At 37.9% G+C, this 25,850-nt stretch overlaps 1 protein-coding gene across 1 annotated transcript; it reads right to left on the reverse strand.

Moving 5' to 3' along the window:
- Positions 1–708: 708 nt before the first annotated feature.
- Positions 709–25,558, reverse strand: fam189b (family with sequence similarity 189 member B). Its single transcript, XM_056476083.1, is given in 15 exon segments — positions 709–5,907; positions 6,015–6,149; positions 8,157–8,326; positions 11,062–11,130; positions 11,221–11,546; positions 14,063–14,342; positions 16,241–16,313; positions 16,646–16,745; positions 18,856–19,016; positions 19,122–19,229; positions 21,050–21,163; positions 23,209–23,316; positions 23,406–23,441; positions 23,443–23,463; positions 24,472–25,558. Coding segments are annotated over 15 exon segments (2,178 nt in total). The 5' UTR covers positions 24,700–25,558; the 3' UTR covers positions 709–5,658.
- Between the last annotated feature and the right edge of the window lie 292 nt (positions 25,559–25,850).

Raw genomic sequence — 25,850 nt, forward strand, 5'->3', positions numbered from 1 at the left:
GTAAAAGGGCTAATAATTTTGACCTTAAAATGTTGTTTAAAAAAAATAAAAACTGCTTTTATTCTAACTGAAATAACACAAATAAGACTTTCTCCAGAAGAAAAAAAATATTATCAGATATACTGTGAAAATTTTCTTGCTCTGTTAAACATCATCTGGGAAATATTTAAAAAAGTAAAAAAAGTTCAAAGGGGGGCTAATAGGGGGGCTAATAATTCTGACTTACACATTCTGACTTACTTGTGACACACACACACTCTCACTCACACGCACATAAAGTACAATAACGACATTGGTATATATATATATATATATATATATATATATATATATATATATATATATATATATATATATATATATATATATATAGGTCATACCCATGTCATTATTCTACTTTATGTGCGTGTGTTTTGTAAATTGTAAGTAAAGCAGTTTACTAAGTTAAATTTTACATTTGTCTTTTTTGTCATTAAATTACTGAAATGATAACTAATAGTACCAAGAGGTACTTCATGATGTATAAAAGCGATTCGGCAAGCAAATAAGCAAACAAATAAATAAAAAGATTTTTTTTGGAAACACAAACAGCTTAATAGTCATTTTCTGGAGGCAAATAATACAATGAAAGAGTGGAGACATTGCATAACACAGTACAAGAAGGTGAAAAGTGATCAGTGATTTTAGTTCTTTTCAAATCATTTTGAATTGTATACATTTTATTCATGTTTTTTTTCTCCATATTTTACATAACTTGCATTAAAAGTTCATAAAGTAGAGCCGCTTTTAAATGTTCTTTTTAGGCGTTATATTCCCAGAATATCAGTATTTTTTCATCAGTCAGTTTCATCAGTAGCCCGTTAAATCCTTTAAATTATTCAAATATTTCACTGGGCCATAACATGTCAGTGTATGCATTATAAGAGGTAGAATATCAAGCTCTTGTTCAGACTTGGTGTCAGTGCTTCAAAAAGATGCAGAATGTGTGTGAGCTATAACGGTCCGTGCATCAATGATATTTACATATACAGTAACTGTATTAAAAGAATTAAGCAACATTGCTACCGATTCAAAGCCATTAACTAGCACTTCAAAAAATTGACAACTGCAGTGATTCCTTCAGATGTTCATGCATTTCCAGAACACAACAGAAGTCCATGGCTGTCTTTCCAGTGTGTTGAGCAGAACTCTCCAGAACATTGTTCACATTCTTGAACGTTGCAGTTTGACAGTTTGTTCAGATTTGCAGGTAACTTCCAATACAAGGTCCCAGTTTCCTTTAACATTTCAAGGTCCACATAACTGTACAAGTGTTTATTGCCAGAGAATCATCTTTATTACAAAATCCCCAATTCCCTCACACGTGTCTTTGCATTAGTGACATCTAGCTTTGTCACAAGCATGTTTGTGTAGCTGTGTGTGTTTGCAAAAAGAGAAAACAAGCCTTCTTAATGCATGCAGAGGCATTCTGTAAGAAAGTATTATTACAGACTGGGAAGCTGGACTCCATCGTGAGAGACAGACAGACAGACAGACAGACAGACAGACACAAAAAAAATCTCATTTTCAATCGAATTAGTTGTTTTAGAAAAACCATGCACTTCTATGAAAAAAGCCAAGGAATCCAAATATATCACTGCGGCATAAACCTCAGCATTTTTGTCGATTTGAGGTTAAAAAACATCTATATTATATATGCAAGATGATGTTTGGGTTATTAAACTGGTCTGCGCAATATAGTCAGTTAGTGAAGGAGTTTAGTGGTAAAGGAGTTAGAACCACAATAGACTGTGGGGTCATGCATTTTGCATGTGGAAGTTGTGTAACGACCAAGTCATTAAAATAGCCCAATCGTCATCATCCAATATTAGATATTTGTTCTCTTTTTTTAGGATGTCAAAATGGTAAAAAACTGTTACATTCATAAGATGAACTAACAATGTTGGACTATGTAAAACGTTTTATACTGGCCAAATGAAAGGTGAGGTGGAGCTTTAATGTTAAAAATGATCAAACATGAACTGCAGCATGATGCTTTAGTTTTTAGTTAAGAATGTTAGCTAACAACTAAAGTCTGCGTGAACCTGAAGAACTGAAACTGAATATTGAGTAGGGGGAGGGGCTTTCTTTTTGCGCATCATTACCTCATAGAAAACTAATGGTAAGAGTGGCGTGGTTAAGAATAGTTTGGTTAAAGGCACCAAACTGATGTCAACAGAGAAGGACAGCCAATCCATGTTCAGAAGCAACTGCTCAGACTTTTCAGAAGATCTAAAAACTTTAAATAAACTTTTTTTTTTCAGTGGATTAATTGTTCACCTAAAGAATAACAATGTGCGATAGCAAAATAATCAAGGTAAATTTTGACTTTAAATTGTCTTAAAAACAACTTTTTACTGCAGTATAATTGAAATGTTAATAAATCAACAGTTGTTTTGAATTTAAAATATTTAGAATGATTCATGTAATTCATTATTAAATGTGACAAGAAACATTATGTTGTTAATTTGCATTTTGTTTACATTATTCTGCATTATTCAAATACAACATTGGATTACATGAGGCGTTCCCTCTGAAATGAAAATCTTATTAACCTCGAAGAAAAGTCAAGCAGATTCTCTTTATGTGAGTGCTGGAACAAGATTTCTTAATCAGTTAGGGTTGAAAAACTCCTGTAAGGTGAACCCAACATTAGATAATAAGATGAAAACGCCCCTCCTGGGGGTGCTAGTGAGCAGGTATGGAATAGATTGTGTTTTGGGTGAGCTCCGCTAAATTTGATTAACTTAACTGTATTTTGAGCGTCTTGTTTTTGAAGTTCACGTTATAACATTATTTAATACTTATTATTTAAAACATTCCTTTCTGTTTTTGTGAAATGAGTGTTGTCGCAAACTGAAGACTGGGGGGCCGGGAAAAATGGGAGTGTTGGCACGTATGTATAAAAACAGACACTGAATTTGTACGACAGATATTCAACGTGCTTCAAAAAGACATTTATTACTTACTTTCTATTTCAACTTTATGAAATTTTTTTTGTAGAAATGGTGAGTAGATGACAACTTTAGAATTTGAAGACGCAACGATGTTGTAGAAAGCAATTTTTTTTCTTTAAATATCCATAATTATCTCCCTTCTTAGTTTATTATTTTGTTGCGTAAAACAACCATTCATTCATTCATTCATTCATTCATTCATATTCTTTTCAGCTTAGTCCTTTTATTAATCTGGGGTCGCCACAGCGGAATGAACCGCCAACTTATCCAGCACATGTTTTACGCAGCAGATGCCCTTCCAGCTGCAACCCATCACTGGGAAACATCCATACACACTCATTCACACTCACACACTACAGACAATTTAGCCTACCCAATTCACCTGTACTGCATGTCTTTAGACTGTGGGGGAAACCAGAGTACCCAGAGGAAACCCCCGCGAATACAGTGAGAACATGCAAACTCAGAAATGCCAACCAGCGACTTTCTTGCTGTGAGGCGACAGCACTACCTACTGCGCCACTGCGTCGCCCTGTAAAACAACCACATTATCTTTGAGTTAAATATAGTGAAATAAGTTTATACGCTCTATGTCGATGTTTGGTTTGTGTGTGCCTGCTACACTGTGATTTCTCCAAAACAAACACTTAAATGTGTGGAAACTTTCTCAGTGGTGTTGGGAGTCACTCTGTTCATTCGACTGATGTGAGGGTGAGTTTAACTGCACCAATTTTACATTTTCTAAATTACTTGATGTACTTTTTCTTTATTAGGTGAGAGGAGGGATTACTGCTTAATCATTTTCAAATGATTAATAAAATAAATAGGTCAGCAGGCTGCAACATTAATATTATTAGCTGGAATGTTAAGTCCCTAAATCACCCTGTTAAGCTAAGAAGTGTACTTTTGCATTTAAAACAACATAAAGTAGGGATTGCTTTTCTTCAGTTAACGTGTTTGCTTAAGATAGATCAATTTAGGTTGAAATGTGATTGGGTGGGTCATTTATATCACTCTAATTTTAATTCTAAATCCAGGGGAACAGCAATTTATAGTATAGGCAAACTTTATAATATCTCAGTCATCTTAGCTAATGTGTATGCACCAAATTATGACGACAGTGTTTTCTTCACAAATACCTTCTCTAAACTAGCAAATTTGGACACACACCCCTTGGTATTAGGAGGAGATATGAATTGTGTAATGTCATCTTTAGATCTCAGTTCTGTCAAAACTATTCCCTCATCCAAGTCAGCTGAGGCCATTAAAACATTTATAGATACATATGGGATATCAGATATTTGGCGATATTTCGTAATCCTGTGTCAAGAAGCTATTCTTTTTTGTCCATCAAACATATTCCCGCATAGACTACTTTTTTCTAGATAACAATCTTATACCTTTGATTAGTTATTATGCTATTGTTATCTCTGAACATGCACTTTATTAATGACGCTGTGCATTACCAGTCAAACTTGACAGATATTGTCCCTGCCGTTTAAATACCTTACTGCCTTTAGATGAAACATTTACTTACTTTATATCCTCTAAGATAAAAATATTTCTCGAACTCAATCAAACACCAGACACATCTTTCTCAGTAATCTGAGAAGCTATGAAAGCATGTCTAAGAGGAGAGATAATATGCTATAGTTCCTATATTAGAAAAAAACAGAGTCAGGCTTGAGGAATTAACCAATGTTATAATTAAATTAGATGCTACACTAGCCCTTACACCATCACCCACCCTAAATAAACAAAGATTATCACTTCAAACTAAATATAATCTTTTAAGCACCAAACATGTTGAGAATTTATTAAATAAAACACGTTATAGAATATACGAACATAGTGAGAAGACGGGTCGAATTTTAGCTCATCAGTTGAGACAAAAAGCAGCAGATGGCACTATTACCCAAATAAAAGATAAATTAAGCCAAAAACATACAGAGCATCAGCAGATTAATCTGTTCTACTCAGAATTATACACAATCTCCTAAGGACCCACATTTGCTCTCATCTTTCTTTGATAAAATAACTATTCCTTCAACTGAAAGAGACTGCAGCCGAACTTGAGGCCCCCTTTTCAGTTCAAGAAATAAATGCCTCAATATTGTCAATGCAAAACTCTTAGTCACCTGGCCCTGATGGGTTTCCGAGCGAATTCTATAAAAAATTTATGAATGACTTAACTCCACTGTTGTCAAATGTATTTGGGGAATCCTTTCATTCTGGCACTCTGCCTCCAACTATGCAAAAAGCAATCATATCCCTTATTCTCAAAGAAAAAGCCTCTCCTCCACTCATGGTTACGGATTTGCTTGTTTGTATTTTCATAAGTGCTTTGTAATGAGCTGTGAAGATAAGCAGCAGTGTCAGAGGTGCTGCATTCTTTCCGTATCTACGTAAACAGTGAGAAAAAGAAGCCCTATAATGAAAGAAAACACAAAACAGAAGGATCTTGTCTGGCACAGACAGCAGTGGGTCTGAAATGTTATTGTTATGCAATGTTGAGTCTTTTTGCTATGGCAAGAACAGCTAAAAACTTTTGAGATTTCAAAAAGCACATCTGCTTTTGCTTTCTGTGAATTCCTCATCTCAAATCTATTTCCCACCTGTTAACTTTTCTTCAGGGATTTATTTCAGAATCACTCGCCCTGTTTCAGAGGGCAGATTCTGAATAAAGCGCTCCTGATGACCCGTGTGGTGGGTGAAGCCGGCGCAGTGAGACCACTGATGTGGAGCTCAGGTCTCCGCAGCTGCGCAGGTGGATTCCTCTGGCTCTTACAGGGTCATCGTCATGGCGACGGGCATTATGGCGACTGTCACTATGGGAGTGGTGATGTCCACGGCAGTGGTGGTGGACGTGCTGCTGCTGCCCTCTATTGGCTCCCATAGAGTTACGAAGCACCTTCATTAAAACACAGACGCGTAATGGATTATTTTTTGTATTAAAAGTACTACACTAAATTCTAGCTGAACATAAAATTTTTATTTTTAGATCTGCCAATGTTTCACCTGTTCTAAAGGCAGATTTCCCTCTCCTCCAGTCCTCCTTTTAGGCCCCTGAGTACAGTTTGCAGTATGGTCAGAAGCAGGGGCTAAGTTACGTTTGGATCTCTGCAGGAAACGCTGCACTAAAACTCGGGTGACCTGTGAGGAAAATTGAAAAAATAAAAAACAAAGTCAGTCCTGGTATTACAAACCTGAATTGAACTGACATGTGTTTATGGTGGAATGGCCACCGACTAAAGATTTTCCAGGTTGACTTTGTCAGCGTTTCTCAACTACGTTCCTAGAGGACCACCAACACTGCATGTTTTGGATGTCTTCTTTGTCTGTCACACTCATTACAGGTCTTTCAGTCTCTGCTAATGAGCTGATGATCTGAATCAGATGTGTTTGGTTAAGAATACCTGAAAAATGTGCAGAGCAGGTGGTCCTCCAGGAACGTGGATGAGAAACACTGGACTAGGTCATTAACAGTAATCAGTCGACTAAATGGATGTTCATTAATAAACCATAATTTAAATCATAATAGTGAGCATTTAATTATCTACATAACCTAATAAGCGTTCAAGTGCACACATAAAGCTTGTCATAGTACACTGGCAGAAGTAATAATTGTGAATGTGTAAGGGAAAAACCCATATGGAGACTGCATTAACATTTTAATAACTTATAGACCCTTTCACATTTCCGGGTTTCTCAGTAGCAGAAGGTGTCATAGTTGGGTAAACTCAGAGCGCAGTGAATGGGAGAATACAACAAATAATTTTATTACAATCCTAATTACTGAAATAATAAAAGAAAAACTCCACAATGGTGTAATCAAGACTTTCAGAAGAAGGAAAAAATAGTGTGAGACTGCCAGAGGAGAGAGTAACGTCAAATTTTCTCTCAGCCCCATAGACGATGCATTAGAAACACCTTACGTAAGCGGTAATTCGTTTGTTTTATTTTATTTGATGCAAAGATGATATACTACATACATAACTGCATATAAATATTCAAACGTTTAAAAAAAATTATTAAAAACTGTCAAGGATTTAAAATTATTTTAAAGTTAAATACAACATAACAGTCTTGGGAAAGAATCCATTGATAAACTAGTTCTTTTTTTGTTTTCAGCTTAAGAGATGAAGTCACTTACACTGATTCGTCATCTCCACAGTACAGGAGATGACAGTACATGTGCCTGTAATTTTAATATGAATTACATAATCGAAGAGGGTGATGCGGTGGTGCAGTGGGTAGCGCTGTCGCCTCACAGCAAGAATGTTGCTGGTTCGAGCCTCGGCTGGGTCAGTTAGCATTTATGGGTGGAGTTTGCATGCTCTCCCCGTGTTCGCGTAGGTTTCCTCCGGGTGCTCCGGTTTCCCCACAAGTTCAAAGGCATGCGGTACAGATGAATTGGGTAAGCTAAATTGTCCGTAGTATATGAGTGTGTATGGATGTTTCCCAGGATGTTTTCTCCATTTTAACATGCATTCTGAGGGATCAGGTTTGACTGCCTATGGGCAAGAGACTGTCGTTTCTCCAAAATAATACAAATGATAAGTTTTAGGCATATCAGATCTGTGATACTGTGAAATACAGTATCATGTCTCCAAAGTAATGCATATTGTAAGTTCCAGGCACAGCTGTGTCTTTTATCTAACAAATAACAAGATTTAAGTTATAAATAATAAGAAAACAAGATTTTCTTCTGTTTTTGTTTCTATAATAATTACTGGCCACTAAATTGTGTATTTAACTGAATGCCAGCTGCAGTAGTCGAGATTTTTCGATGAACAACACAGTTTAAGGCGAGTTCTTATGAAAGGATTCTGCTTTGAAAATACCCAAAATTTCTCCTGGTTTGTCTTTTCTTCAATTCACAATAACTGCAAGCAGAGAGATGGTTTATCTAATTTCTGTCCAACTTCAAAATGAAAATTGATAGCCTGATTCACCTCACCATATCATGTGGATTCAAATGATAATTCAAAGTGATTATTCTAACTGATTAATTCTAAGTAATTAATAAAAGTTTGGTCGATCAAGCCTCTTCTATTCCACTAATGGTTAGTCGACTACTAGGGGGGAGCCCTACTTCATTGTATCATTGGGCATAAGGAATCTTCAGATTTCTGCATTGATGACATTAAAAAGACTAACCTTGAGGTCTCCAAGAGAGCGTGCACAGTCTTTGGGCAAACGCAGCGATGTAGCAGGGACCTGTTTGATGGGCAACCGGGTACTCAAAGCCTTTATGCTACCCTTTCTGGGCAGGGAAGCAGGAAGTGCCAGAGAGGAGCGAGGCAGCAAACCAGCTCCAGACAATACTCCTGAGTGACACAAATAAACCAAAGAATTTAATTATAGCGGTAGGGATTTAGGTTAGTTAGTAAATAATTAAATAAATAAATAAATAAATAAATAAATAAATAAATACAAAATGTTTGTTAATTGTATAAGTCAGTATTGTTATTTAACTAGTTTAACTTTTAACACATTTAATCCATTATCTAAAATTAGTCTCAACATTTGTTAATTTTTGTTATTGTTAGTTAATAAAACAATGAACCATTTATTAGTTCACTTTAGATCAGGTCCATTAAAGAGTACTAGAAAGAGTAATACATTTATTGTATTTATTACAATTATTAACAATTATAGTTAACTGCTATTAAAAAATGCAACCCTATTGTGAAGTGTTGTTTTTTTGATACTGTCTCTTTAAAAATATTGCATGAGAAATGAACTCCCTCGCCTGGGAGGCAGGTTTGTTGTTGAGTGTTTCATACAGTAGTTTTTATCTGCTCTGTTTTTCAACATCAGCCTTTTTGCCATGCCAGCATAACAGCTCTGAAAAGATTTAATCGATCAGGGATTTTGTTAAAAATAAAGCTAAAAATTGATGACTATTTGTAACACAAGTTGTATTCAGATCAATGCGGTTTTGCTGGTGCTTCACAGCCAAAATAAAAAGATCTTCTCACTGCTCTTCTGTTGTTCAGAAATCATGATATTTATCAAATGTCCACCTGACTACCTCACTGTGACTGAGTGAGAAGTTGCTAAACAGGAATAGTGGTTGCTGACATAAATGCGGGTGGATAAAAGCAGCTGGCAAATTTTAAGCTCAGAAGCCTGGAGATTACTCAACAACTCCATAAACAATTCAATTGAAAGCATCATTTTGAACTTTAAATGAACCTATTCGTCAAGATTTGATGTGGTATCACGGTTTGCATATGCATCACAGTTTCTATATTGTTACACCCCTAATATAAATAAAAATAAAGAGCACTTTTTATTAATCTTTCCAGACAGTGAGTTATAGGATTTGTGATCATTTTCAGACAATTATCATGGCCATAAACTTCACACATTGAAATTTAACTGCATCTGAATGTGAAAAACAGCTCTTTGGCAAGCATTACGGTGCACTCACACTATGCCATCCGAACTGTGCCCAGGCACGTTTCTCGATTCATTTGAGAAGTGTGAGTGCTCTGAATCGGGCTTAGGCGCGGTTTCCATTGGCCGGCCCTGGCCTGGTTGGAAGAGGTGTGCCAGAGTGCAGTTCACTTGCGCTTTGGCGGGGTACGCTTGTAGTGTGAGTGCAAAGTGCACCTGAGCCTGAAACTGAAGACGCGACATCACTTTTTGGGGACTGTTTCATTTGGATTTATTAATCATTCTTAATTTTCAATGAACACAAACTGTCGTAGTTTATTAAAGACGCAAAACCCCTCGCTGCATGTCAGCTGCATCTTCAAGAAACCTTATAATATGTGCAGCACGAGGACTTTTATGATAATTTATGAGCGTCAAAAGTGGTGGATCTGTTCGGCAAAGTGTTTGACAGCGTCTCACTGCATCCCAAACGACTAAAAATAACACAAAACAATATAACTAAAGCTATCTCCACTGTGCTGAGCAAGATCGTTTCTCTTCCTATTAAACTGAACAGTCGCATTATCGATGATGTAAGCATGCTCAGGTCCGGTTGGTAAAAATGCAGTGTGAGTGCAGGCCGAGGTGGAGAGGGGATGGGGACAAACGCGCTTTGGCACGGTTCAAGGCAACTGTACCTAATGTGAGTGCACCCTTACTTTTAGATTAGACTCAGAACAATTAGCAAAACATAGGTGGAACAGATATAGTGCATCTGCACTCCTAAAACTCACACAGCCGTGTACCTCTTTGTCAGATCAACATTTCGGCTGGACAAATTTATGTTTTGTACATATTTATGTATATTCTGTCAAAGGTCTGATGGTCAGGTTAGCGTACTTAATGTTTTTACTCTGATCTTTCCCAGCATTGTATTGCGGCTGGAAGGGCATCCGCTGCGTAAAACATAAGCCAGAGTAGTTGGGGGTTAATTCTGCTGTGGCAATCCCTCATAAACCATGCACTAAGTTGAAGGAAAATGAATGAATGAATGAATTCTGCTGCTCCTTCACTTGAATTTTGGATGCAAAGATTCTGTACTACTTCAAAAGACACACAATCCAGAGCGAGCAGAAGGGCTGCCAAAATCACTCTGGACCCCTCACACCCAGCACACTGCCTCTTTGAACTTTTACCTTCTGGTCTACGCTACAGAGCACTGCGCACCAGAACAGCCCGACACAGAAACAGTTTCTTCCCTCAGGCAATCCATCTCATGAACACTTGATGATAATAAGTGTGGAACCAACATCACTACTTGCTATACACTTTTATACACATATACACTTATTTAACAACACACTCTACATGCCAATTTGCACATAACAGCTGCACATATAACGTTGTATATAGTAATAAACATGTACATACACTTGTCAATCTGCATATTTGCATTCACAACTCACTTGTATTTTTTTTTTTATATTTATTATCTGTTTTTTGTCCTGTCTCTGTTATCCTTTCGCACTGTAGAAGCTCTGTCACGAAAACAAATTCCTCGTATGTGTGAACATACCTGGCAATAAAGCTCTTTCTGATTGTGACAATACGTCAATGGCAGGAAAGAGTTGTGTGACAAATGATTGTAAGGAAAGAGTTAATCATAACAATAAACACTTACCTGTTTCTGATGAGGTCTGCGACCCCCCCTCACTGACTCCTTTACTGCCTCCTGAGAGACTGAAATCCCCTGAGAAAAGAAGATGCGAAAACACACCTGATGTCACCTTGGCTTGCAGGCTCTCATAAATCCCAGACAATGCATATGGTGATTTCATACCTGTGTCTGTGGAAGAGCTTAGTCCTGGTTCACTGTGTGACCTAAGGAGAGGTAAGAAGCCATCGCTGTCTTTTCGATCCCGCACAATCTGCTCACGGAAAACTGGCCGTGGAGCGTTTGCCTGTACTGTGAGGTCTGGACGGTCCTGAGCTGGACCTGATGGGGCTGTGGAAGGCGGGTTGCTGAATACGGAGGAGGAGCCCCGTCGGGAGGGGGTGCAGGGGCGCACTCTAATTTCAGGGATGGAGGAATGCTGAGATCCTGTTAAGAACTCCAACTGAGAGCAGCTACTAGCCAACAGGGCTTGGCGCCGCAGGACTGGAGACCTGTGGTGGAAACAATGAAGCTAATTTATAACTTATTTATACTTATTTTATTTATAACCAACAAACGCCCACAGACAGCAAACAGACATTGAACCAATGTGTTACCCCTTGTTACCATAGTGTCAGCAGTGTCTGTTGGCATCTGTCTAAGCTCCTGTTCACTGATTGAACATGCTGAATTCACACTTGCCTGGTCATGGAAAATTCATGTCTTTCAACTATGTTGGTTATGATGCAACTATAGGTTTAAATACAGTTGGCTAACAATGCTTTTGGGAAAAAAACACCCCACAAGAAGAAACTAACAATCAATTTATGGACCCTTATGTTTGTTAAAATTCAAACTATGTGGTTAATCTTGTTACCAGCAGGCTTTGTTGGCAGGGACATTTCCAGGGACAGCTCATATGAAGAACAGGACACCAGAAACCAGGATTACCCTTGTAAAACAGGGGGCATCTGCTCACCCTAGCTTAGGCAAATGCAAGCTACAATGCTCAAATCAGTTTTCGATGGACAAAATTAAATTGCCCTACATTCGCTTTGTGTGTGGAAGCCATTTACCTCCATATAACTGTCACAATAGGGAAGAAAATAGTATAGCAGCTTTCGTTTCATGCTGACTTTATTGATGCTTACAAACAGTGGCACTGCTAAAACCAGATCAGAGAAAAGCAAAAGATTCACATTATCAGAAGCTTGCTGGCAGAAGACCAGCAGACAAACTAATGGAACAGACACTTTCAACAAGTTTAGTTAATGCGCTAAAGACAGAAGACAAACTGGGGCAAAGTCATCCCAAAAAAGGTATTACTTTTTTTTCACAGACAGAAAAGGGAATCACTCAATATCATGTACTTATTCTTGTAATGGGAGTACATTACCAATGTCTCACTTCCCTTCCCAAATACAACAGTTGCTTTCACAAACTCAGTTAACTGTAAGGTTTGTCTCTATCACGCTACACTCTATACTCTATAAAGCTACACTCTATACGCTACCTAGTATCACTACAAACTTCTACCTCATCAAAATAGTCACTGGTGCATTTCTTAATCTGAAATTCATTACAAAATAAGAAAATAACCTGAAAGATGTAGCAAAACCAATGATCTCTTGTGGGAGTGTCAAAATTAATAGATTCTATTGTGCATTGTAAGCTGTGTCTCTATCGAAATAATTCCATGTGCTGTTCCCAAGTATCACTACAAACATCTACCTCATCAAAATAGATTCTACAACCTGAAAGTTATGCCACAACCTGGTTTATCATCCTTTGAAAGTCACCAGTGCATTTCTTAATCTGAAATTCATTACATATTAAAAAATTATTCCGAAAGATGTAACAAAACCAATGATCTCTTGTAGGAGTGTCCAATTTAATAGATTCTATTGTGCATTGTTATGCAGAAGAGGATAATTTGGTATCGGTTTAGTAAAAATCCATAACCGTTTATGATGCAACAGTTTTCTGAAGGAATTTGTTGTGGTAAAATACATTGGCGAGAAAGGCAAGATGCACAGCCGAGTAGCATCTTGCGAGACGAGATGCAAGTGAAAGCATCATACTATTTTGGGAAAGGTGATACGCAAGTTTGAGTAATTAACCTTCCTGTTGTATTTGACCAATTTACAACTTAAAGCAATCTTAAATTTTGTGTTTTACATCTGATTGCCTCAAGGTCTTATGATACCCTCTATGCTACGCACTTGAACATATAAAAGTGATGATTACATTTTTCATTGAATTTTGAGTGTTTTAGTCAACCTTGTTACAAGATTGACAAGACTATATACATCCATCAGACAGAAAACATCCCAATATACTGTACTCCACCCCAACTCACTCACTCACCATTTGTATTTTCACTGCAGTTATTTTATGTCTAATTCTATAAATTCATTTTAAAAACTACTCTGAGACATTGTTCACAGCTAAAGAATGTTGAATAAAAATTTTGATGTGAATTTCTTTTTTGTGCTAATTTAAGAGCAGTTAAAACCAACCGGTTAATGTTGACCATGAACATTAAAGTAAGTGGCGGGAGTTGAACAAGACAGGAGGGTTAAAAATGTTTAAAAAACACATGTCTTTAACTCACACTGAAGGTACAGTAGAACCCAAGAGCCCCTGTGTCACTGTTAAGGGCACATGTAAAAACCTTGAATCTCTTCTACTCAGCATGTTTTCATTGAGCAGGTAAAAAATTTAAAGGTTTAGTTCATGTAGCTGACTACCTGTATTTAATATCAAAATTGTATGGACGTAAAGTGAAATTGAATACTGTAGATGCATTGCATTGTCAATCCATCATGATATCGAATTGAACTGAAGCAATGACATGGTAATTATAACCAAACCGAACTGTGAGACCACTGTAAGGTCAGTATCCTTTCAATAGGCCAAATTCACTAACAAGTTTAGCAGCACCTATTTGGTCTATGCAGTCATCAGTTCAATAAAGGGAAAACACATCAGATTTAGTGATCTGATCTAACACGGAAGTTGTTCCCACCTGTAGGTAGAGGTGTTGTATGTGCTCGGAGAGGAGCAGGAGTTGGACCTCTCGCCTCTGAAACAGCGTCGTCCGGTAGCAGCTGCCACCATTCCTTCAGGATGTTGTGGGGAAGAGCGGAAGTTGGCACACTCTCCCCCCTCCCCTCCCTCGCTGACCCCCCGCGATCGGGCCCGAACACCAACGCCAACCTCCATGAGGCAGGAGTCCTCAGACGGGGAGCTGTCATCTGGAATATCCACAATCTCAGACATCAACAGAGAGCCACTGTCCATTGACACTGAGAGAAAGAATATACAAAATATACACATATACACACAGATTCGTACATTCATCAGTACTCATATAAACCTGACAATACCTCATGAAAGATGTTACATAAAATCTGAACATTGGTGATTAGAGACTCATATCTTTGGAATATAAATCCTGCAAAGGATTGTTAGGCTGCATTAATCTGGGTAACCAGAGCCAGAAACCTGGAATTTCCTAAAAAGACACTGCAATTTGAGTGGCATCTATGCTCATTCTCATATGTCTGTTTCTGCTTAGGTCCACATGATCATTAATTCAACCTTTATACTGAGCAGATGGCTATTTTGGTCAATGATGAATCTAGAGTGTAAGACTGATTACTGCAAAGACCCAATTGGCAGACAAGTCTCCACATCGATCCCATCAACTAGTTTGAACACCCCCCCCCCCCCCCCCAAGTAACCTATTTGAACCTGCACCTTCTCTACAACTGATGTCCAATATATTCAAGCCTCCAACATCCAGACTGCAGCTCTGTCCAGGACATTTGGCCAGGGAAAACTGGTTGCAAACAGCTGAGCCTGGCTTCTTTCCAGGTTTTTTCCTTCACTTCTGTCAATTGGTGAAGTTTGGTTCCTTGTCACTGTCAGCTCTGGCTTGTTTAGTTTGGAATGATGCAGCTGCGCATCAGTGTAGTTCAGCTTAAAGGTTGATTTATACTTCGGTGGCGAGTGTCCAAGGCTTGCGTGTAGCTGTGCATTTATAGTTCTGCTTACTGTTTGTGTTGCTCTGCAATAACACTTCCGAAAAACTAGCTGGCAGTAGGCTTTTATGTTCCTCTGTGTTAAGTTTCTTCACGGGTGTTTTGTTTTTTCTGAATGCAACAAAGAGCTAAAATTCCCTCATTCAGAGGTAGGAGCTGGCAAACGTGCAACAACTTTAATCTTAAGTTGAACATAAAACAAAAGTTTCCATCTGGAGCTCCTTTCACGGGAATCGACACTTCTAAACACACACTCCATCGGGCTCGCAGCTCTCAGCACCACCCACGCTCATCACTGGTACCAAGCCGACCAATCGCAGAGCTTGTGCTACGCGTCGTTTTGATTTTTTGAGAGGTGTGCGTCAGCATTGGTGTCAGCCATGGCGAGGGCTACGCATTCACGTGAAGGCTGCGTCGGACCATACACGTGTGCTTGATGCAGAAGTATTGATCAGTTTTAAGTGGATTGTCCTTCAGCAGTGACATTTGGATTATACTGATCTGAACTAAACTCAACTTGAACAACAATGACATTTATACTAAATTGAACTGAATCAGTTTCGATTAAACTAGAACTACACAGGCATTCTACACTACTTTCATGCCTGCCTGAATTACTGGAATGTTCCACAATGTGAAAAATGATGGCTTTTACTCTCTTCTTCATCTATGTTCAGCTGTTTTAAATTGATCTACATTGTAGAAAGCACTATAGGAATAAAGATGAACTGAACTGAATTGAATATTTGAAATGCACGGTAATACCATGCACCTTGTGATCAGATTTTCTAAAATCACATCTTAAAGGACACCTCCATTTTTTAGGCCATTTCTCACAAACATTACATGAGACCTGCTTCCTTCGTGTCTGTCACTGTGCTGTTTATCTGACAGAGACGAAGACACACTGAAAGTCATGTGGGAACAGTGGGTGGGAAGAACTAGTATTAAAGGCACAGGCAACAAAAACAGCTACATTGTGTTTAGAGTTGTAAATTTCAATATTCTGAAAGGTCTTATAAATAATCTGATGGGTGTTTTGAGCTGAAACTTTACAGACACATTCTGGAGACACAAAAGACTCCTAAGAGAATCTTAAATCTTGAAAAAAGGGTTAAATAGGTGCCCTTTAGAGCCAGATGGAAACAGAAAAAACTCACCTTCACCACTAAAAGCTGTGGAAGTTCCTCTCTCTCCGGAGAGTTCACCAGCTTGGGTGTCATACACTGTGGCCTACGGACAGTGGTGGTGTCAACATGATGACAACAGTATTACAAATGATGATGGTTATAAAACAAAACAAAAGCTGAAAAGTATTAAACTTTGAAAGGTTTGAGGAGGCTCGATGCTTCTTTGTGTTTAAAGAAATTATTTATTCAGCAAGGTTGATCAAAAATGACAGCAACCACAACTAATGTTACAAAATAGTTCTATTTCACTGATCTGCTGTCTAAACTTTCTTTCTATTCATCAAAAAATGAAAGAAAGTTTCTTTATTTAAATATGTCTAAATAATAATAATTATCATAAAACATAATTATAGCCTATAATCACAACACATGTACCTGGCTAGGAGCCCTTTGACCCATCACTGCCTCATAAGGAGGAGGGCAGTCGGTTGGGTAGAGAGGCACTGGACTTTCCATTGATCCATTATATGTGACACTGCAGAAACATGCAGAAAAATCAGGCATGCAAAACAGCAGGAGACATAATATTGAATTCAGCAGCAGACTTCTTACACAAACCCAGAAAAACACTAGCCATTTTCTAGCTGAGACAGGAACAGTTGTGCTTTAAACATTAATTTTACAGCTCCTACTGCATCATATAACCATGCCACTATAGTCATCAAATAATCTGTCAGAGAATCTCTAGTAAGTAAGGAGCAAATACTATTTTTTAAAAAGTTTTCTTTAAAGGTTACTTACTTATTCCCAGGCCATCCACGAAATTGACTCAAACACAAACAATGTATAGAACAATGACCACTCAGTGTTTAGACAATGACTATGTTTTCATGGACATCAGTAATCTAATTATTTGCCTTAATCTGAATAAGACAATAGTATGATTAAGGTGTTAACATGAGTTGCCTTTTCTGTTTCCAGTTTAATGTTTCTTTCATGATCCCGTTTTACATGTTATTGTCAGGATTCTGCCACTTCCGTCTTGCTAACTCTTGTCTTGGTGACAGAGTCCAAACACTAGTTCTGTCTTGTCTAACATATTGTGCTCTGCTCGCGTATTCTCAGGTCGAGCACTCATTTTTTGTCGTTGTATTCGTCTTTGTACGAGTGCCTTCTCGTCCTGGTGTTTGTGTTTGTTCTGTCTGCAGTGAGGTGTTTCATTCTCTGCGTCTCAGTCTAGATGGTTTCGGTTGGCACTGGGATGAAACATGCACGTAGCATGTGTGAGTGCATGGTGTGTGTTTTTATTTAGCGTGTACTCGTGTCTTGCATTCAGTCTTCTGTTGGTGTTGTGTTTGGCATGTGGTTCATGTTTACATGCGCTGCGTGCTTTAGTGTTGTGTTTCATATGAACACACGGCTAATAAGTTCCCTCGTTGGCTTTGTGTTCTAGTCCTGTTTTATGTGAGCACATGGCTTGTGTTGTGTCTGTGTGTCATGTATCTCCTGTCTTTTGTCTAGTCCCACCCTCCTTGTTGACCCATTATTAGTTTTTCCTGTTCACCTGTCTGTTCATTAATTATTTCTCCTTTATAGTGTCCTCATATCTGTTGTCCTGTGCCAGTTTGGTGTTGATTATTGCCTTGACCTGTTGTGTCCAGCCCTGCTCTTCCCTGCCAGCCCAGTCTAGTCTGTTTTTGCCTTTTTGTTAATGTTTTCCCCCTCTGGGTTGTTTTTGTTGCTTTTTGTTTTTTTATAATTAATAAACCCATAATTTACTTCATTTAAGTCCTCACTTCCTTATCCTTCCTGAGAATGTGACATGTTATAGCACATAAATTGAATATCGTCATTGCGTCACCACCCTATCCACGTTTTCTGCAGAGTTTCTGCAGTTTGGCAGTTTCACTTCCATTCAGGAACATTTCATTCATGCCCCCGTGACAAACTGAGGTATTGGAAATGAGTACGAAGTAAGGGCTGGTGGAAGAGTGTTTTAATGAAATTTGATGGGAGAATGGGAGAGAAAAAAACCTCCGCATTGTCTGTGGTCCTTTACTGACTCAGTAGGTAAAGAAAAGAGTGTCAAACAGCCGTGTGTGCATACTGTCCTGTCGCAAAATGCAGCAAAAAGTCCTACATGATGGTAATAGTTTGATTGCAGTGTTTACAAAAACACTAAAATCGGCATACTCCACATCTTAATTCAATTTTTGTTTAGTTCGATTATGACCTTAATTGGATTAAAGTAATCAAAGATTTTTGTTTATGTGGTAGACTCTTAATCAGAGTTGTTGTCTTAATCATTTTAAAATCTGATTATTGGTGTCCATGTAAACATACTCAATGTTCATTCTCCACACCTTCCATCTCATAAACTTGCATGACATGGCTGGACCAAGATGAGAACTTCAGAAACTTCAGTGGAAATCACTGATTCTTACACTAGAGAACACTTTATTTTTCTGCTGGGTTAGTGTAGAATACTCTGCAGCTGCCAAATACGGAATTTGAACTGTATACATGTTTTATATAGCAAATATTATGGACAAATCCAATAAATGATATAGAAAAATCCTGAAGTGCTTTCATACAAAATCATAATTTGTGAAAAAAAAAACAGTTGTGTGTGTGAGTGTTTTCACCTCTGTGCATCAGTCTCAGAGCTGCAAGTGTATTCAGGAGGGTAGTAAGGTGGCGGAGGAATGGGTGGAACAAACTCCTCGAAATCCATCATGTTACTTAGAAATGCATCTTGAGGTGTAGTGCATTCTGGGTTGACAGAGCGAGAGCGATGAGGAGCCAGCTACAAAAAGGAAAGAGTGGAATGAGAGAATGGGTGAGGAGTCTATCTATGCACTGTAACATATGAAAGGAAAATACTATTTCAGTGTTTTGTATTTTGTCTCACCAGGTGCAGCAGGTCAAGAGAGAAGATATGAATGCTGCAGGTGACCGTGGACAGAGTGCAGATGATGGTGGACAAAATACTCAGGCCACATGCGCTAAACAGCAGATCCTGCACAAATACACAGTAGTTAATGTTAATAATAATGATAATAGTTAATCATGTTTAAATGAATGGTTCAGCCAAAAATTAAAACTTGCTGGTAATTCTATCTTACCCTTGGTGACTTATGAAATGCAAAATATTGGCATTTTTCTTCCAAAAACTGTTCGTTTCAAGAGCCATGGGTATTCATTTTGGGTAGCCCATATATATGTTTTTTTTACTCTTAAAGTGCTGGCAACTGTTGTTTTTTAGGAATCACGATTTCAGCTAGACATTTTCTTTAAAGGGCACCTATGATGCAAAATTGTCTTTTGGAAGCTGTTTGAACAGAACTGTATAGGTTTAGTGTGTCCACTGCTGTCATATTGAAGTGATATAAAAACAACAAGTCACTTTTCTTTTAAATTTCCTGACGTTAAAATGGGAGTGTGGTTTTTCCACCCACCAAATTGATTGACGTGCCCATTAACATGTCTCCATGGTAACGTGTATAAACATGTCCACAGAACAGGATTTACAAAGAAATTGGGATTAAAAGATCTGTGCCAACTCTCTGTGATCAGCTGCACCTCAAGAATGGGTTTTACAAGTTGAAATCACAACAGCCGTATTGGTGTCAGTAAACGTGCATTTGAGTCTCTTTGTGTGTACCACAAACATTGTAATGGCAGTTGTGTGTGACTTATTGTAGAAAGGCTTGAATAAACTTCAGCACATAAGCAGGATTTCTGCTTCATCCGCGTCTGTCTCTGTCACTGACTGCTGTTTATCTGACTTAATGCAGGAAAAGCAGACATGTGCGAATGGTGGGTGGGGAGAACCAGCTCATTTGCATTTAAAGGCACAGGCTATAAAAACAGCTACACTGATCCGAGGCCAAATTCATGTATTCTGCTTTGTATGATGGAATAAATAATCTGATGGGTATTTTGAGCTGAAACTTTACAGACAAAATCTTGTGAAAGGGGTAAAAAAAAGCCCTTTAATGATCATCTTGGATGGAATTAGACTTAAAAAGTTTACACCATTTTTCATTTTTGGATGAACTATTCCTTTAAACTCAAGCATATTCAGACACCTGAATGCAATGTATGATATGATAAAAGTTTAGATATCCCCATAAATACAAAAAAAATACTCTAAACACACCAAAACATTTAGCACAGTAAAACTAATACTGGAGTGTGTTTTAAAATAAAATACTATGAAGTTTGATGTATTGGAATGTATTGATGATATATATTCAAAATTCCATGTTGAATTCAATGTTTTAGTTGCCCTTTGTCTGTTCTTATTTGCAAATCTCAGCTCCAACAGAATAGTGGTCAGTACGTCCACATATAGCAGAACTGTGCTGCACATATCACAAAGTTTGAATCCTGATTCGCATGACTTTCAATTCTATGTCTGCGAATTTGTTTCCTGTCACCTTGCATTTCTGTCATAAATAAAAAGTAAAACTTCCAAAAATATTTTTTATATCAAAAAGAAATGTTGGATATGGCTGAATAATTCCCCACAAAGGCTCTGGAACAGGCTCAAGTAAACAGGTTTTCAAGTAAACTCATTGCGTCAGCCAATTAGAAAGCTGATGAAAGTGAGAAGTTGGTATGAAAGTGAGTTATAATACATTGCAACACTATTGACAATCAACCTTTTTTGCCCAATAAATTTTGCTGATGTGAACAAGCTGTTATAAGTTGTATCAAAGGCTCTGTCACTTTTCCCTTTTGTGTGTAAACCCACTTTTTCCATTTTTCAACCTTTCATTTGAGCCTTGAAATTAAATTTTCTTAAAGTTGTTTACAATTTGTCAAAGCACAAACCTTAAGCTGGTGGCGCACAGCATGGCAGTCTTTATGTTGGTAGAGCACTAGAGTATCATCTTCCTTTAGAGAGCACGACTTGGGCTCACAGCAAAGACACAGACGATTCTCCACCTGGAACAAACACGCGGATATTATTTGATGACAAGAAATAGAACAACAAGAAGAGCACGGTTCCCACTTTAAGCCAAATATCAAATTCCTTATTCCCTTATTACTACTGACTAATGGATGGAAAACAGGCAGCTATTTGCATAGTAATAAAACGGTTTTACCTTGAATAACATTGGATCACTTTAATAGCCATTATTAAAACAACAATAGATAATTACCTCAGATTAAAACAAATTGTTTCATGTCTGCAAAGTGCTTCATCTTCCATATTTGATTGCTAAACAGCAGGTTTAAAATTTTACATTTACCTTTTCTGCCATTTACTTTTAAAGTGCCCATTCTTTGAAATGGTCATTCTGAAGCTAAAGCTCTTAACATTAATATACAGGCATGATGGCCTTAAAGGTGCAGTAGGTGATTGTCTTCAGAAACATTTTTTGTTGTGCTAGTTGAAAGTCTCTTCACATTCTAATAGTAATGATTAAAGTAAATGATCTAAATGTATTTATATGTATTTTTATATTCTGGGTAAGACATAAAACAAAAAAAGCTCATCCAATTAAAATTTGTCAGACCGACAAATAACGCAATTATGACAGGTAACTCAAACTGTGTCAACAAATTTAAATTTGAATTTCTGCGCAGCCTCAAACAGATACGCCACTCGTGTGCACACGTGAAGCACGGATCTACCGCTGACAGAGGGACGTCATCAGGCAAACTCTACATCAACCTGAACTTCTTTCTGAAAGACCAAAGTGGCCTTGTATGCATGAAAAGAAAGATTGTTTCTGAAAGGGCTTTAAAAATGCAGAATCAAAACTTTTCTAAATCCTGAATCAATTACTTTATTACACTGGAGAGCAATGACATTATACAGTTCAAAACAACGATCTGAAGGGTGACACCACAGCTGAAGTATTACTGTTAGACAGGTATGTTTTTAAACTATTTTAGCCACACAAAGCTTATGTAGATTGTGTTTTTTGTTTATGAATGAGTTTATATGCACGGAAGTGTTGTTCAGCCACTGAAAATGTTCGGTAAAAGATTGGCTATTTTCAAGTTCATGGAGTACCTTTTACAGCATCGATAATATAGTCGGTTAAAAAAAGACCTAAGCATTCATTTAGCTGTTCAAGTGAAAAAGAAGCTCAACGAGCACATTTAAAAATGAAAAGTCACTCGTTGTATTGGTAACGTAAACGTAAGTGTAATGTAAAAAGATGACAGGATATTTCTGTTTTTAGCACTTCTTTTTTTCTGATCTAATTTTTATTTAGTTTAATAACAAAACATAAGTACCTAACCAGCTTTACTGAGGTGAAGTTTGACTTATATTCACACATTCGTTCATTTTTGAACTGCTTGTGACAGTTTTGGGGAAATATAATTCCTGCACCTGTGGCCTGTCAATAACAACGCCTGATAAGTTGAGTTTTCTAACTGGTGAATATCATGATCTAGTGTTATATCTAATCAGTGCACGTTCGCACGTTCATGACTTAAGGAGGCATGGCTTTGGACGGCAGGAGAGGATCATAAAATTTCTAAGCTATTATGCTAATGCTAGCATTCTGGCAGATCACCTACTGCACCCTTAATTAAAAGGTCCAGTCTGATGACTGCATTAAGGGATTTTCCTTGTCAAAATGCAGTTGATGAGAGTGAAAGGAATAAAACAGTGCTGAAATTAGCCTAACCATAAAACTATGTGTGAAACAGTGTGACATTAAAAATAAACGGACATTTTATGATTAACTAACTAAAATTTAAAAGAAAACGATACACTTTTTAATTGGACCAAAAAAAAAAATTGACTTTCGACATCTGAAATACACTATAATTCCACAATATTCCAGAAATTCCAGACTTTTGGGAACACAGGGAGAAGAGAAGGGAAGGGAAGTGAAGAGCAGAGCAGAGCAGAGCAGAGCAGAGCAGAGCAGAGCAGAGCAGAGAAGAGAAGAGAAGAGAAGAGAAGAGAAGAGAAGAGAAGAGAAGAGAAGAGAAGAGAAGAGAAGAGAAGAGAAAGCGGAGTGTACCTTACAGTCAACATAAGATTTGACCATCTGTGCATTCTGACATGAGAGCATGGAGCCAGCCAGACTGAGAATCACACACACTGCAGAGAGCAGCATGAACAGCGACACCTGAATGAATCAAAAACAGCATCACTGCAGAATCTAAGAGGAGCAGACGAACACACACACACATCCTGAAAGATGATGAAAGCACATACTACAAGAGTGAAGGGCCTCCTCCATGATATCACACCCTACTACTCCTGACGCCACTACCTGTTTGACAGAGAGATAAAAAAAACGATTTACTTAAGGAGCAGATCATTTATTAGCACTCATGCTACCATGCATGCTTTGAAGTTCCAAAGTTCCAAGTTCTTTTCATTGTACACAATCTATTTATTAAAACATTATGACATATAGGTTATGGGATTGACAGTTTTTTTTTGTGCAACAATGTTAATAGCTGATATCTCAATATAAGTGTAAATCACTGATACAATACTGCAGGCACAAAACAAAAGAATACATAAAAAGTATTATTAAAAAATCTTAACATCGCTCTTTGATTTACTCCCAAATATTAAATGATTCAGTCATTAAATTGATCAAATGGAAAAGCTGTTTTGACAATATTTGAATTTAAATAAAAAGCCAATGTTCTGAGATTTTCAGATCAACATGAGCTTGATGCTCTGTAGCCTATATTGTTTGTAGCTCATTAATGCATTCAATGTTTTCAAAAATAAATCTACAAAAAAGTAAATTTTTTTCTTATTTGTACAAATAATTAATATTTAATATTTTAAATAAATATGAAATATATACTTTTTAAAATACAATATTTTACAACTTTTAAATACATCGTATAGCTTTTATTCATTATACTAGCTCTTTGACATACATGTCACCTTTAAAGAGTTAATTCAACCAAAAAAATTGTACTTATCCACATATCAATCTTCACATCTAATCACTATTATATTTGGTTACCGTTTTTTCTAAGCATTTCACACAAATAAATAAATAAATAAATAAATAAATAAATAAATAAATAAATAAATAAATAAATAAATAAATAAATAAATAAATAATCTAACCATTTGAGGGACAGAAAAAAATGAACAATTAAAAAAAAAAAAAAAACATTTTAAATGGTCCGATGCGATTAATGAGAGCAAAATATAATGACGTAAAATATAGCATGCTTTACAGAAGGACACATGCAGCTGACATTACATGCTAATACGAATATTCACCAAATAAACAGTTAAAGAAACTTACGAAGAAGCCAGCCCAGAAAGGGCAGGACTGTCTGACCCGGGGTGATGAGGTGAAGGCGAGGCTGGTGAAGCTGAAGGCCAGAACCATTGCCCCGAGCGCAAGGTGACACAAGCCCAGGTACAGCAGCACCCGCGCGCTGGTCCTGCCAGACATTCCTCTGCGGCTCCCAGACAGAGCCCGAGAGCCGGACATCGAGGCCACGCTGCTGGAGTCCGATGGAGAGGGCATGATCTTAGACTAACTCGGTTATTGGACTCAGTTCAAAACATATACAGGCTATCTTGTGGAAGATGCTACTTTAAATATATGTGGTTAGGATCTGTTCAACAGTAAGCCCAGAGCTGATAAATCTGAACTCGGTGCACTTATGTTGTGTCAACATTTATTCTTGGCGTAGTACATCTGCATTCTCCAATATCCCCCGATCCCGCTCGTTTCATCGCCCCTGCCGTCTCTCTCTCCACATCCCCGTGGCATTGCGGTACCCGGAGCCTCAGCAGGCCGAGCGGCTGCCGCATCCGACACTTCGGCCTTCAGGCAACTCCGCGCGGAGCAGGACTAAACAAACAATCCCAGTTCAGCTCACATCCAACTGTATCTTCCCCGGGTTTCCACTAGAGAGCCGCTCGGCTCCCACCTGAGCCCGGAAAAGCCGTTTCATGAAGCAAAACAGAAAAAAAGGAAACAATCTACAGGAATGGGAAACGAAAACAGAGTCGCGGAGGCAGGCTGTGGAGCAGAACTCGCTACGGTAATGCCATGCTGTTTTGGGTAATAATCATAAAGCCAAGGTGTTCCCTGTTGAGGGAGCTTTATCTTAGATCCGGTCTCCTCTTTTTCCTCCCGCAGTCACGAGGCCCCCGTCCCGTCTGTATCCCGGACATGAGCATCACTACGTAATCGCGCCAGACCTGAAGTGTATTAACGTATGCCTACGTGTGTAATTCCTGACGTCATGGGAACGTTTCCCGATGGCATTTCAATTTTAAAAAGAAAAAAAAGGAAGGAAGCTCATTATGGAGCACGTGTCCGTAATAGGCTATTTGTTCAATGCGGCACCAAGAGGTACAGTATTGGTGCTGATGCTGCGCATGGCAACCTACCTCGACAGTCACAACGGTTGGCGACCTTTTTGCGCACGCGCAAAAGATATGACTTCGGTTTGTGACACTCACTAACAATAACTGAAAGAAACTAAGAGAAACTAAAGAAATATATTGTATTTAAACACGTATGGGTCTGCCACTAAATAATGAATCAAAGACGAAAATGGGCTTTTGTGCATCTATACAAAAACGTTCTGCAGATTTGACTCTGATTTACACTAAAACGCAATTCAGTAGTTTTACACCAGGGAAATTAAAAACAAGAACACTTTT

Source organism: Danio aesculapii, chromosome 16 (assembly GCF_903798145.1).
Source record: "Danio aesculapii chromosome 16, fDanAes4.1, whole genome shotgun sequence".
Classification (NCBI taxonomy): Eukaryota; Metazoa; Chordata; class Actinopteri; order Cypriniformes; family Danionidae; genus Danio; species Danio aesculapii.